Source organism: Chaetura pelagica, unplaced genomic scaffold, assembly GCF_000747805.2.
Source record: "Chaetura pelagica isolate M959 unplaced genomic scaffold, ChaPel_1.0 scaffold176, whole genome shotgun sequence".
Lineage (NCBI taxonomy): Eukaryota > Metazoa > Chordata > Aves > Apodiformes > Apodidae > Chaetura > Chaetura pelagica.
This window is the reverse complement of record NW_009953484.1, coordinates 2,050,769-2,062,498: the sequence shown is the minus strand read 5'-3', so window position 1 is coordinate 2,062,498 and position 11,730 is coordinate 2,050,769. Positions and strand designations below refer to the sequence as shown.

The 11,730-nt window shown below is 41.3% G+C and overlaps 1 protein-coding gene across 1 annotated transcript in view; it reads left to right on the top strand.

The window, feature by feature from the left end:
* ANXA5 (annexin A5) overlaps window positions 1–11,730 on the top strand; it is a 44,933-nt gene that overhangs the window by 1,857 nt on the left and 31,346 nt on the right. Inside the window, exon 3 of the mRNA XM_009998579.1 lies at window positions 618–754. Coding sequence (XP_009996881.1) covers window positions 618–754 — 137 coding nt within the window. The remainder of the gene's footprint in view (window positions 1–617; window positions 755–11,730) is intronic.

Here is an 11,730-nt window from a genome sequence, read left to right as displayed (position 1 = left end):
AGAGGCAGGGAGGGATGGGGCTGATGTCAGTTGGGAATGGAAAGAAGTACAGTTTTAGGGGGAAAAAATCACATCAAAGAGAATGAAGAGACACGGGTAATAAGAAGAGAACTTGCAAAACACTAAGACAGCCGGAATTAGTGAAAAACACATCCCACCCTTGAGAGTCAACAACCCACCCTTGAGAAACAGGCCTGCAAGATGGATGAAAGGGGTGAAAGGGGGTGTTCCCCACAACTTATCTCGGGATCAGCATGGTTATAGCTTTGAGTGCTATGTGGAAAACACTGAGTAATTTGACTTACCTTATTAACATATCATTAGCATACTGATACACTGTTAGCTTATTGGTATACTATTAGGATGCTGAAATACCCACCCACAGGCTAGTGGTACCCCTACTAACAGAAAATCCACTACCTTTTGAGCACGTGTGATGAAATCTGTAAGTACTGTAATTTTAAATGGAGGTGAAGAACTAGTTGACCAATCATATGATAGGATATAACTAGAGATACAGCATTTTTATAGATATTTTTTTAAATAAAAGTAGTCCCTGCATTTTGGGCAGGTGAGCTAGCTTTGTGGAATACCATCCCGCTGCCTTTTCTGGACAGAACTGGAAATCAAAGCAGGTATCTCACAAAATACTGTGGATCAGCTTATTGCACACTTGATGATGGACCCCACTTTTGGGGACAACATGGAGGGCTACTCCCAATTCACTGTGTCCTCCTGGGAAGGCACCAGCTGGGTGAGCTCTATGGCTCCTGCTCTGCCCACTGCCCTCTAGTCCAACCATGCATCCTCCTAGTGTCCCAGGTGTCCTGGTTGCCTTCTGCACTCCTGCATGGGCTTTTTCAGTCATGGAAAAATTATGACAACAGTGCTGTGTAAGTTTTCCTGCCTGTCACCAGTCAACTTCATATCTCTGTTTTTCTTGTTCTTCCTCTGTAAAAATGGCAGAGATGACTTTTTACATCAGTGACTAGGAAGGAGTGGTTAATGGTTTTGCTCAATTAATATAAGTATCCATAAAACTGTAAGGGTTGTTCTGCATGAGCACAAACAGGTAAGGAGCCCTGAAGTATTTCAAATAATGTGAATGATTTGGTCACTTTAAACAACTTGATTTGCAGAAACACTTTCATGCCTGCATGAAATAGAAATAATCTGATTTTTGTAATGACTCTTCCCAGGTGTGACTGATGGGGCATAGGCTGGGTTACCTTTATTTGGAAAATAGAAAGTAATAGATAATTTTCTGCTGACATATAGGCATTTTACACAGTGCAATAGAAAAGTTTTGAGGGGTTACTCAGTTATACATTTGGAAGTCACAGGATTATCAGCTCTTTGATTTGTCTTGTTTTTGGTTCTAGTACTTTATCTCAAATGTCTTAGTTTCATGAACACCTGCAGTGTAGGAATAAATGCCCCAAGCTTCCAATACAAGTAAGATGAGTGCTCCTTGAAAGTAATCTCCATATTTCAGTGGTATCACCCATAGCATAATTTAGAAGGACAACCAGATAAGCTGTTTGGCATCACACACACAAGTGGTGCCAGACATCTGCAGCATTCAAATGGATTTCCATTTCTTGATGCAGATTTTTGGGGACAGCTGTGGAGGCAACACCTTCCCCCCCAGTGGTATGGTCACAGTGCAGGAAGGCGAATAGAAGTCAAGCTCTTCTGTGCTGATCTTGCATCTGACTATTTTTCCAAATGAATTCATGCTGCTGATAGCCCCTTGCCTTTTGGCTCAGTGAGGAGGGCAGGCCACTGCTTGCACGGAGTGCCCATCCCACTGTCCAGAGCTCTTCTGGGAAGTTTCTAAATTCCCAGCATCCAACCTCACAACAAAAGATGTGCATAATTTTCTTTAATCAGTGACAAGAGCCAGAAGTGAGCCAAAGGCTCTAAAAGGTTAGCTAGATGAATCATCTTGGGAAGGCAAAAACTAATAAACTGCAGGGCAAGAGAAATACAATATGTGATCATTAGTAGTAAATTAATCCTAAGTTTCCAAAGCAACGGAAGTGTCCTATGTGTTGCTAAAGTGCATAGGCATGAGGGGTAAGGACTGCTTTCTATTCAGCCGTAACATTCTGGGTGCTGCCAGGACACCTCATTACTAGGCTGTTGGCAACTGGAGGGAATTCAGGGGAATGAAAAGCCCTTAGGGAATTCAGAAGGGAAGAATAAAATAGTTAAATATATATGCTTTTGTTAGCTGGCAGCTACAGGGAAATGTGATCATCTGCAGATATTTGAAAGAAATACACACTGAGGAAGAAGATGACTTGTTCAGCATAATCTGTAACTAGGTATAATGGGCACAGTACAGATAGAGACTAGTAAACTAAATTTAAAAACCCCTAATAATAGCAGGAGAAAGTACTTGACAATGAGGTGTGTTAAGTCAAGAAAGAATCTTTCAAGGAAACACACAAAGCTCAGTGTTTGTATGTTGAAAAATAGATGGTGCACAAGAGGGAAATAAGCTGTGCTTTTATGAAGAGGCACTACCTGTGTAATCGCCTCTTTTCCCATCTCTAGATTAAAAGTCACAAAGGCTCAGTGGACCAAAATAATCTCTGGTAGGGCCTGAATAATTATGCCAGAAATGTTCTACTTTGGGCATTTGCAAATACTACGGCATAGGAAGTTCAAGGTGAATATCCGAAAAAATTTTTTTACTGTGAGAGTGACAGAGCACTGGAACAGACTGCCCAGGGAGGTTGTGGAGTCTCCCTCACTGGAGACATTCAAAACCCACCTGGATGAGTTCCTGTGTGATGTACTCTAGGTGACCCTGCTCTGGCAGGGGGGTTGGACTAGATGATCTCTCGAGGTCCCTTCCAGCCCCTAAGATTCTATGATTCTATGATTCTATGTTTAATCTGGTATGAGTATTTTCACAGTGACATGTAGTGTAGCTCTCCTCAGTCACAGCTGTGCAAGACCTTCTGAGTAGCTTTAATTTCTCAGCATTCCCAAGAAACTCTCTCTTCTTTTGGTTCCCTTCATTCCCTTCATGTTGCATCTCCCAAATTTTACTGTGAAAATCACCTCTGTGGAGAGCTGTCAGAATTCCAACAGTCACTTAAGACCTGTTTTGAGGTGCCTTGGTGGGAGTTCAGCCTAACAGGTTTCCCATTCATGTGTGCTGGCGTGTCTGAGCTGAGCCAACCGCTCCTGTGGCTGGTGTCACACTCAGAAGACTCGATGCTGTTTTGAGAGTCCCAGCTCCTGGACTCGGGTGGGTGGACTCAGTCTGTTTCCATCTTCAGAAAGCTCTCTAGATCCCATGATGCAAGGAAGAAGTTTGAAAAGGAAGAAGGTCGTCAATCAAGGGCTTGTGGTTGAATCTTATTCCTTGTGCAGAAAAGTCCTTCAGGAAAGGACTCTGAATGCACAAAGCTTTCAATACAGGATATGATGGCCCATCCAATATGGGCTTACAGACGGAAAAAGAAATATTTTCTTTGCTACATTGCTATTTTAGCTTCCCTCCTGGTAATAACCGAAAGCTGTAGAAAACAGGGAATGTGTTACTTAGCATGGTTACAAAAATGGTAGTATGATTCAGTTCCATGAGAGACCTACACAATTATTGGAGGAATTGTGTAAGGAAAGCCTCACAAATCTAAATGCTTTTTATTTTCAATGTGACTTTTAGTGAAATTCAGCAGCATATGCTTCAGGTTACTTCCCTCTGAAAATGTGTACTTTATTTTTTCTTTCAGAAAAATGAACTTCTTAAGAACAGAGCATATCAATAGCAATGGTCTTAAAATTACAATTCAATTATTCTGGATTTATTTTAATAATTAAGGATAAAATTTATGTCCTCAGTCTGCTAATTTTTATTATTTCTGTATTTGTGGGTGTTTTTTAGAAATTAATTTCTGAACCTGTCTTGACAGAAACAGCACTCTTCAAAAAGGGCCAAAAGACCAAGTCCCTGCTGAAGATATCAGATGACAGAGAAAACCAAATTACTTTTCATTGCAGTTTTTGTGCAGAAGGCTTTACTTAATCTCTGTGTTATAAAATGGCACTTCTGCTTTTCTGAGATGATTCTATATAATGTTTTCAGTATCTTTAAATGCTGAATTAACTGCAAGTCTGCTGCGATCACTTCTCACACCCGTTTAACACTTTGGAACTGGTGTGTGCTAGCATGCATCTCCTGCTGTTCTTGCTTTTCTTTCTGCAAATATTATTTTCCTTGTGCTTATATTTTCTAAAGCAATTAGTGAAATACCTCCTAACACAACCTCTCTCTCCAGACAGCTGCAATGGGGTGACCACTAGCTTGGTGTATTCCTGTGCCAGCGAGTACTTGTTTTCCTGCAGTTGATTTAATTTTCAGTAGCACGGTCAGGAGACAGAATATGAACTGGAAAGGTTGTTAGAAAGTTATAGTAGCAGATATGAGGATCGCTTTCATTGCTTGTGTTCTGCCACCTACTCAGTGCTTTGGACTGGTCTCTTCCAAGAGTCTTTCATGTTTAGCTTTTCATGATCCCAAACTGTCTCTGTCCTGGGACACGAGTCTACCCTGTTCAGACTGGAGCTCTGTATGTGCTGAAATGGCATGAACTGGGGTGAGAGATGTGTGACGCATGAGCCATAGCCCCCATACTGGGAGACCACTGTCTTCTAGTGCCTTGGTGACCATGAAGAGGCTGCCTAATGATCTTCCCAACGTGCAGGTATTCCTCCAAGCTGCAGTCACTAAAAGCAATGTTTGTTTGTTTGTTTGTTTGTTAAACAGGACTGTGTTACTGTAAGGCAGTGGTGGAGGCTGAATCCAAGTGAAACTCTAGCACTAAGATGAGATGTTTCTCTTGTACTTTTACATGTCTGATTTTCATTTTGAACTTTGGTTTTATTGTTGGGCCATTGCATGCCTGGTTATCCTTCATACAGATTAATGTTACTGTGAGTTGTTTCTTTATCAGTGTTATCAAGATACCAGATTTTAATAATCAGTATGCCTGATACAATTATAATTGGTGTATTACTAGTAATTGTATAAAATGTAAATGCATGTCAGCTATATAAAAATTTTTGCACAAAGTGATCTATAACTCACAATACACCAAGATTAAAAAGAAACAAAACACAACAATAAAATGTAATGCCAAACATTAGTTCCATGACTTGGGTGCAATATCAGTGTCTTGACCTAAGAAGCATAGAGTGACCTAAAGTTTTTTTCCTTATCTCCTTATTCTACCAAGTACCCATAGAAAAAATTATCCGTTGCTTCTGACCTTGATACTTTTGCCTTTTAATACTCTTTTTGGTACCCGGTTCATGATTCAAAAAAGCAATTTGGGTTGTCTAAGTGACTTTGCAGCAGCTAACGTGAGACAAGTTATTATCAGAAAGAGCATGAATGTAAACTGAAAACCAGACCTGGAGCCTGCAGACACATGCTGCTGTGTCTCTTACATGTGATTTGCAGGAGACATTTTCAGCAGTACCAGGACAAGGAGTGAAAAGGAGCTGTAGAAATTTGTTTTCCTAAAGCTCAGCAGAATCTGTGAGCTACACTGTAGCTGGTTGTTTGTGGATGCATTATTAAAATTTATGCTGCATTAAGGAGACTGCCAAGTGGCAACTCTTTGTCTTAACGAATGGTGATGAAGTTTTCAGAGATATCTGTGATTTCGGAAAAGATCATCTGTCTTTGGTAGAACAGGTTATGCTGGAGCCTTGATTGATTGCTGAAGACAAGTTTAGCTATTCTGCTTGGCCAGAAAGGATTGCTGGCATAAAGTTTTCCTCTTTTGTTTTGTCTTTCCTTGGGATGATTGATGTACCCCAGCCAGTCCTTTCTACATTACATGAATGCCATGTAACATCAGATGTGTGATGAAAACTCAATATTCCCATGCTGAAATTGATAAAAGCCTCCCAAAACCCAGCTCAGACCTTCGTATTATGAGTGTTGGGGGCTTGCTGACTCTTTGGGATAGCCCAGGACTGCTGTGAGCCTTGCAGGATGCTCCCAGCCAGAGGGAGCCATGTGGGGAGTGAGGGGCAGGCAGGAGGTGGAAAGGAGCAGGAGGAAATACAGGTGTTGCCAATGCTTGTTTATTTGCAGGGGAGTGTGGAAACAGAAAGGATAAAAGGCACCTGGGAGAGTTTCTTGGAGAGAGGTGAGAGTTGAGGGGTTGTGTCTCAGGGCTTGCTTGCCAACTTGGGCAGTACTGATGATCTCTGAAGTGCCTTGGTGTGTGGTTGTCAAAAGAAGCAGGTAAAGATGCAGGAGATTGAGGGGCAGGACACAGGAGGTCCAGGAAAAGCTGGTAGCACATATATATATTTATGTTTGTATGTGTATTTTGCTATACTTGGTTTCTGATATGTAATAAAGAGCAGAGGTCCTGTATGGTGAGGTAATTGTAGGAAGTGAAAAGTGTTTGTGGGTTTGTTGGCTTTTTTTTTTTATCTTCTTCTGCCAAATATTTTCCAGGTAAAATTGATATCTTACAAAGCATTAGGTATGAGACCTCTTATACTCTACTAATCCTGGGCAAGAGACAAATCCTGGGGCTGTGCAGGAGTCTTGCTGTGTTCATCTTCACATACAAACCCTGGAAGAAGAATCAGCCACCTCATGCTGGGCATGGGAAGGGAGGCCCTTAACAGCCTTCTGTGTATCTGGGGGACCCCAAGCCAGCACATGGGGAGATATGGAAGGGTCTGTTAACACTTCTGTGGGCGTTTTGGTGTCTGTGCAGAGGTTTTTCTAACTGTGAGCACAGGTTAGCACTCTCCTGCCAGAGGGAGACTTGTCTTGCTGTAGGATGAGGTGCTCTTTTACTAGTAGGTAGGGCTCCCTGCTCATGGCAGGGGGGTTGGAACTTGATGATCCTTAAGGTTCCTTCCAACCTTAATGATTCTATTCATAAATCCCTAACAAAATTATCTACTTCTGTGTTAAAATGCACTATTTGGTTAAAATAAAAGTATTTAAATTTTGTAACTGATATAGTGAAGTCAGTAATAAGTGATGTTGTTCTGATTCAAATATGAAATCCTTGGAGACTTTTTGGCTGTTAGGGGAATACAGATGTTTCGTGAAGGAATTAAGAGCTTTGCAATATGTTATTGTGCAAAGAAAAAGCTCTACACCAGCCCTATATTCCTGTAACTCTTTCACACTCAGCTGAATTTGATCCTCTTGTTCATGGCTAAAAAAAGTGGGAGGGAAATGTGCTGCACCTGGTCTGTGTGCACACTGCTTGTTCTCTCTTGGCTACTGTGTCTGGCAAACCCTGCAACCCTAATCCCTAAGATAGGGAGATGGAGGCACAAACTGGCCCTGATCATGCAGAAAGGCAGTTACTGGCAGGAATACAATGCAAGCCTCTGGTGGGGATCAATAGTGGGGAGCTCATGTGGCCCCAAAACCTGAGCTTGCGCTGAGGTGACTTACCTGCCTCAAGCCCCTTGGTGGCTGAAGCCAAAATGTTGTGTCCCTGGAGCTGAATCCAAATGGGAATGCTACTCCTGTGTTCACTGTTATCTGCAGCTTACATATTGGTCAGAAACCCAAAAGAATGCCAGAAAGTGTTACAGTGCCAGGTTAACAAAGCTTGCGATTTGACCTTCACTTCAGGGAAAAGGCAGCATTTTTTCCCCTTGTCCTGTTGCTGTGTGGAAGTCAGGTGAAACCTCTTAGGGGGAAAAGAGTGTTTATTGTTATGCAGGCTTGTTTTGCCACGTGTGTGGATGGTTACTTGGAGACTCAATGACGAAGCTTGCATAATGAATCTGCCAAAGTCCCTCCTTTGATAGTGAGTCTGTGGCTTTTACTGGTAGCACTAAGGTCGCAAACAAATTTCTTTTTTCAGCCTCCATTTTTGCCACCAGTGCTCTAAGTAGGCTCTAAGAAGAAAACCTGAAGGTGACAATGTTTTAGAAAATTAAAGACCTCAAACAGCAACAACTGCTTGTGGCAGAGTCCCTAGATGTGAAAAGACATGTAACAAACTAATCTGCTTGCTTGTCTCAGCTTGTAGCTCTGAGAAAAAAAGTATTACCTGGGATCTTCTGTAGAAATACTTTCACTTTTAAAGTAAATGTCTAATTCTGGCACTGTGCAATGTTGATTTAAGGATCAATTAACTGTAATTTTAAAATTATTTCTTAATGTGGTATCTTCAGTTTAGTCCAGTCCTTTGAGCATAGCCAATGCATGACTGAATTTCTTATTCACCACTTGAAAGCCATTTGCTTGATGTCTTTTACGAATATTAAATTAAAACATGTTTGCTTGACTGAAATCTGACATGACTGTACAGACAGCTGTTGTGAAAACCCTTCCTTCAGCTTTCCTTTGAAGGGAGTCATTTGAATGCTAGAAAGTACTGAAACTCTATTCAGGGCTAGTGCAGAGGGAGAAATGAAACACTTTTATTAATTGTGCTGGTTTTGGTTGCAGTCTGTTCTAAAGTAACCTGAGTGATCTAGAGACTTTGCGATTTTCCCCTTATTTGTTCATCACTACTGTGGGATTTACTAGTATGGAGTTTCTCAGGCATTAAATCCATTTCCTCAATGTGTAACTTTATAATCCAAACTTAAATGCAAAGTCATATTAAGGACTGATGACAAAAATATCTAAAACCTCAGGACCTTTTACTTTTTTCTCCACTGACCCTGTTGCATCTGTTTTGGGCCCGTTTCCAGATCAGAAATTACCTTTCCTCTGTTTAAAGAGGGATTCTTGGCATGAGATTATCTATAAATGTGGAGCATTTTACTTAGAGAAACCTGCCCATGGATTCATACTGAAAAGAGCAGAACTAGCCTATAGCTGCTGGGAATGCTGAATAAACAAAAGTATTCTGGGATCAAATATTAGGATGTGCAAGTGGATAATGTAGGTAAAGAAAGCCTTTCCTTTACCCCAACACCAGAGCTTTCCGCTTTAACTTATTACAAATAATGGCAAACCCATGATATTTTGAAGGGTGAATCCATGTTTCAGGTGCAGCAGGATGGCGTCCTGTAAACCGACTGTTTTGGGGAGAGAAAGAGAAGCAAAGAGCAAGGGTACAACAAAAGAAAAACCCATCAAGTGGAATACCTGCCTGATCACTTGGTTGTGTTCTGTTGTTTTTTGTTTGTTGTGGGTTTTTTATTATTATTATTTAGAAAGGGAAACTGTCGCATGAACTCCTGGAGTAAGATTTTGCCGTGTGTCAGGCTTTTGGAGGACTCGTGCTGTCATTGTTATTCCTCTACTTTGTCACTGTCTTCGTGGGAGAGGGTTTGAGGAGACCTCTCTTCCGTGCTGCAATCTCGAGTGGTGCCACTAGATGTCCTATTCTCTATGAAGTATATGCGGCTTTCAAAATCACTGGTATTAGTTTGCAAGTTGGGAAGGGATTTCAGCAACTCAGCATTTACATTATTCATGTTTTCACTTCCCCTTTGGTTGTTGCTTGAGCTTTTTTTTAACTAGAATTCCTGCAGCGATTGTGAATGTGGGTCTGACAAAACGCAGGTGTCCTTGTCACTTTCTTCAGCAGAGTAACTTGTGAAAACTTGTTTTTGAATTGCTGTAATCTCAGTGCTGCTATAGGTATTTGGCATAAAGTCCCTTTTTTTTTTTTTTTGTGAGTTCCTTGGATTTAAAAATAAATTTGAAGCAAAGCTACACATGAATTGTGATGTGTGTTGTAGGTCTGAGCAGAGGGTTCGTGCCTCTGCTCACCAGTGTATGAGTTATACCGTGAAATACCACCAGGGCACGTTCAGAGGGTGACATTCACTACTGCCTTCCTGCAGATTATATATATTGGGGCTCCAAAACTAGGCAGGCACAACAAATACGGGTTTCTGGCCTCTTGATTCCTCAGACCTGTTTCTTGATCCTTTTGCCATAAACCCCTGTCCCAAGACCTTGTAGTGAGTGCTGGAGCTGTCTCTGCAGCTCTGACCCCCAGAGCCACAATGTGGGGCATGAAGGGTGCTGCTTGCACTTATTAATGACTATGCAGATGGAGGCTGGTGTTGCTGTGAACTTTGTGTGTGTGCTGGTTTCCTTCTGTGATTGCTATCCATTTCTGGGACACAGAGCTGCTTGCCTTGCTGCGTTGCCTCTTACTGCAGCGGTTCTGCCAGGTGAATGTTCACAACTGAGAAAGGGAAGTCCTAATTAGCCATAAATATTTATTTTGGCTGAAGGAAAAAAGGTAATTTGTGTCTCCAGCTGTCTTCAGCAAATAATATAACACCAGGAAGCAATTAGGTTAGTTATTGAAAGAACAAAATGCATCTGCTTGTGTTTGGTAGCTGGTACGCAAAGCTTGAATGTGCTGACGGGCCTGATGCCATTGCACGGATGTGAAGGCACCACCTTTCTCCACAGCTCCCAGACTGCTGCTGCAGGTCCTGCCTCTGCTGGTGGCACTTCAAGGCCTGAGGTTTTAAGAGGGTTTTTTTAAGGGATCAGGATAGGAATTTCTCCCCTTTTACTAGGTCACACCAGTTGATAGCTGGGAGGAGCCTAGTTATATAGGAGCAAAATTTGTCATGTTTAAAAAAGCCGGGTGTCAAAACTTGAGTGCTCTTTGACTTTAGGTTTACTGATCTGTTGCTACAAGTGAAGGCAAATATACAAAAGGGTAGTGAGGTCTGAATATTTCTCTTTCTTGTTTCTGAGAAGGTCGTTTGGCTTGCTTGGTTGTGCATCTTGTTCCTTCTTAGTTCCACATGTGTATTTGTGTATTTGCTTTTTTGAGCAATTATCTCCAGACCTGAAATGTGACAGCAATTTTATTAGTAGGGTTTTGATTACCTGGGACATGGAGAAGCAAACGGTGTTGCAGGCAACCCACAGGAAGTAATTTAAACCACTGATTGGAAATAGATGCAACAAAGTGAAGAGCTCAAAGATACACAAGAAGAAAGCAGGGGATGACATCTAGCATAAGGCTAGATGTCTGTAGTTCCCCTTGTAAATGTGCTTATCCTGCTGCATCTGAATGCCTGATTTGGTAACAGAGCAGGATATGTGGCAGTGGCTGTAATCGCACTGTGAAAATAATACTAATCTGTAGTTTAGGATTTAGTGCTTGTTATTAGTTCTTGTGTACAGATTTATGAAGAATAAATTATTTTAACCATATTGGTCCTGGAAAAAGAGACCTTGGGTTTTGTTGTACCCTAATGCTTGATTTTGAAAAGTACTGACAGCCCCTTACTTTCAATTCATCCCTCTACTCTGGAAAAATGTGCTTTACAAAAAGCCATCCATATAAACAAGAACACTAGGTTTTCCCTGAATAATACTTTACCTGAATGATAGCTCAATATATGTTCTTTCTGGGGCAGGAGCTGTGTAGGACGCTCCTTTAAGTAAACAGAACTGTAGTTGGCATCAAGATGTAATTTGTTGCTGTGTTCCTGGACTCTAACCTGTCTCCAGTTTACCTAAAGCTTTGCTGGGATTACTGCTACTAGAAGTTGTTGGTGTGCTCTATTAATTGTTTTATGCTTGAAAATGCAAGTGAAGGTAGCAAAAACTCCACCAAAAGAGCAGATGCAGCAGCACTGAGGCTTTGTAGAGGAGTGTTACCACAGGCATTTCTCCCAAACTAAGTTTTGAGACAAACAGCTAATTTGGGAAGAATAGAAATATTGTGTCCTATAGCCAAACATGATGGGAGTGGGAAGTTTAAAATACTGTCAATT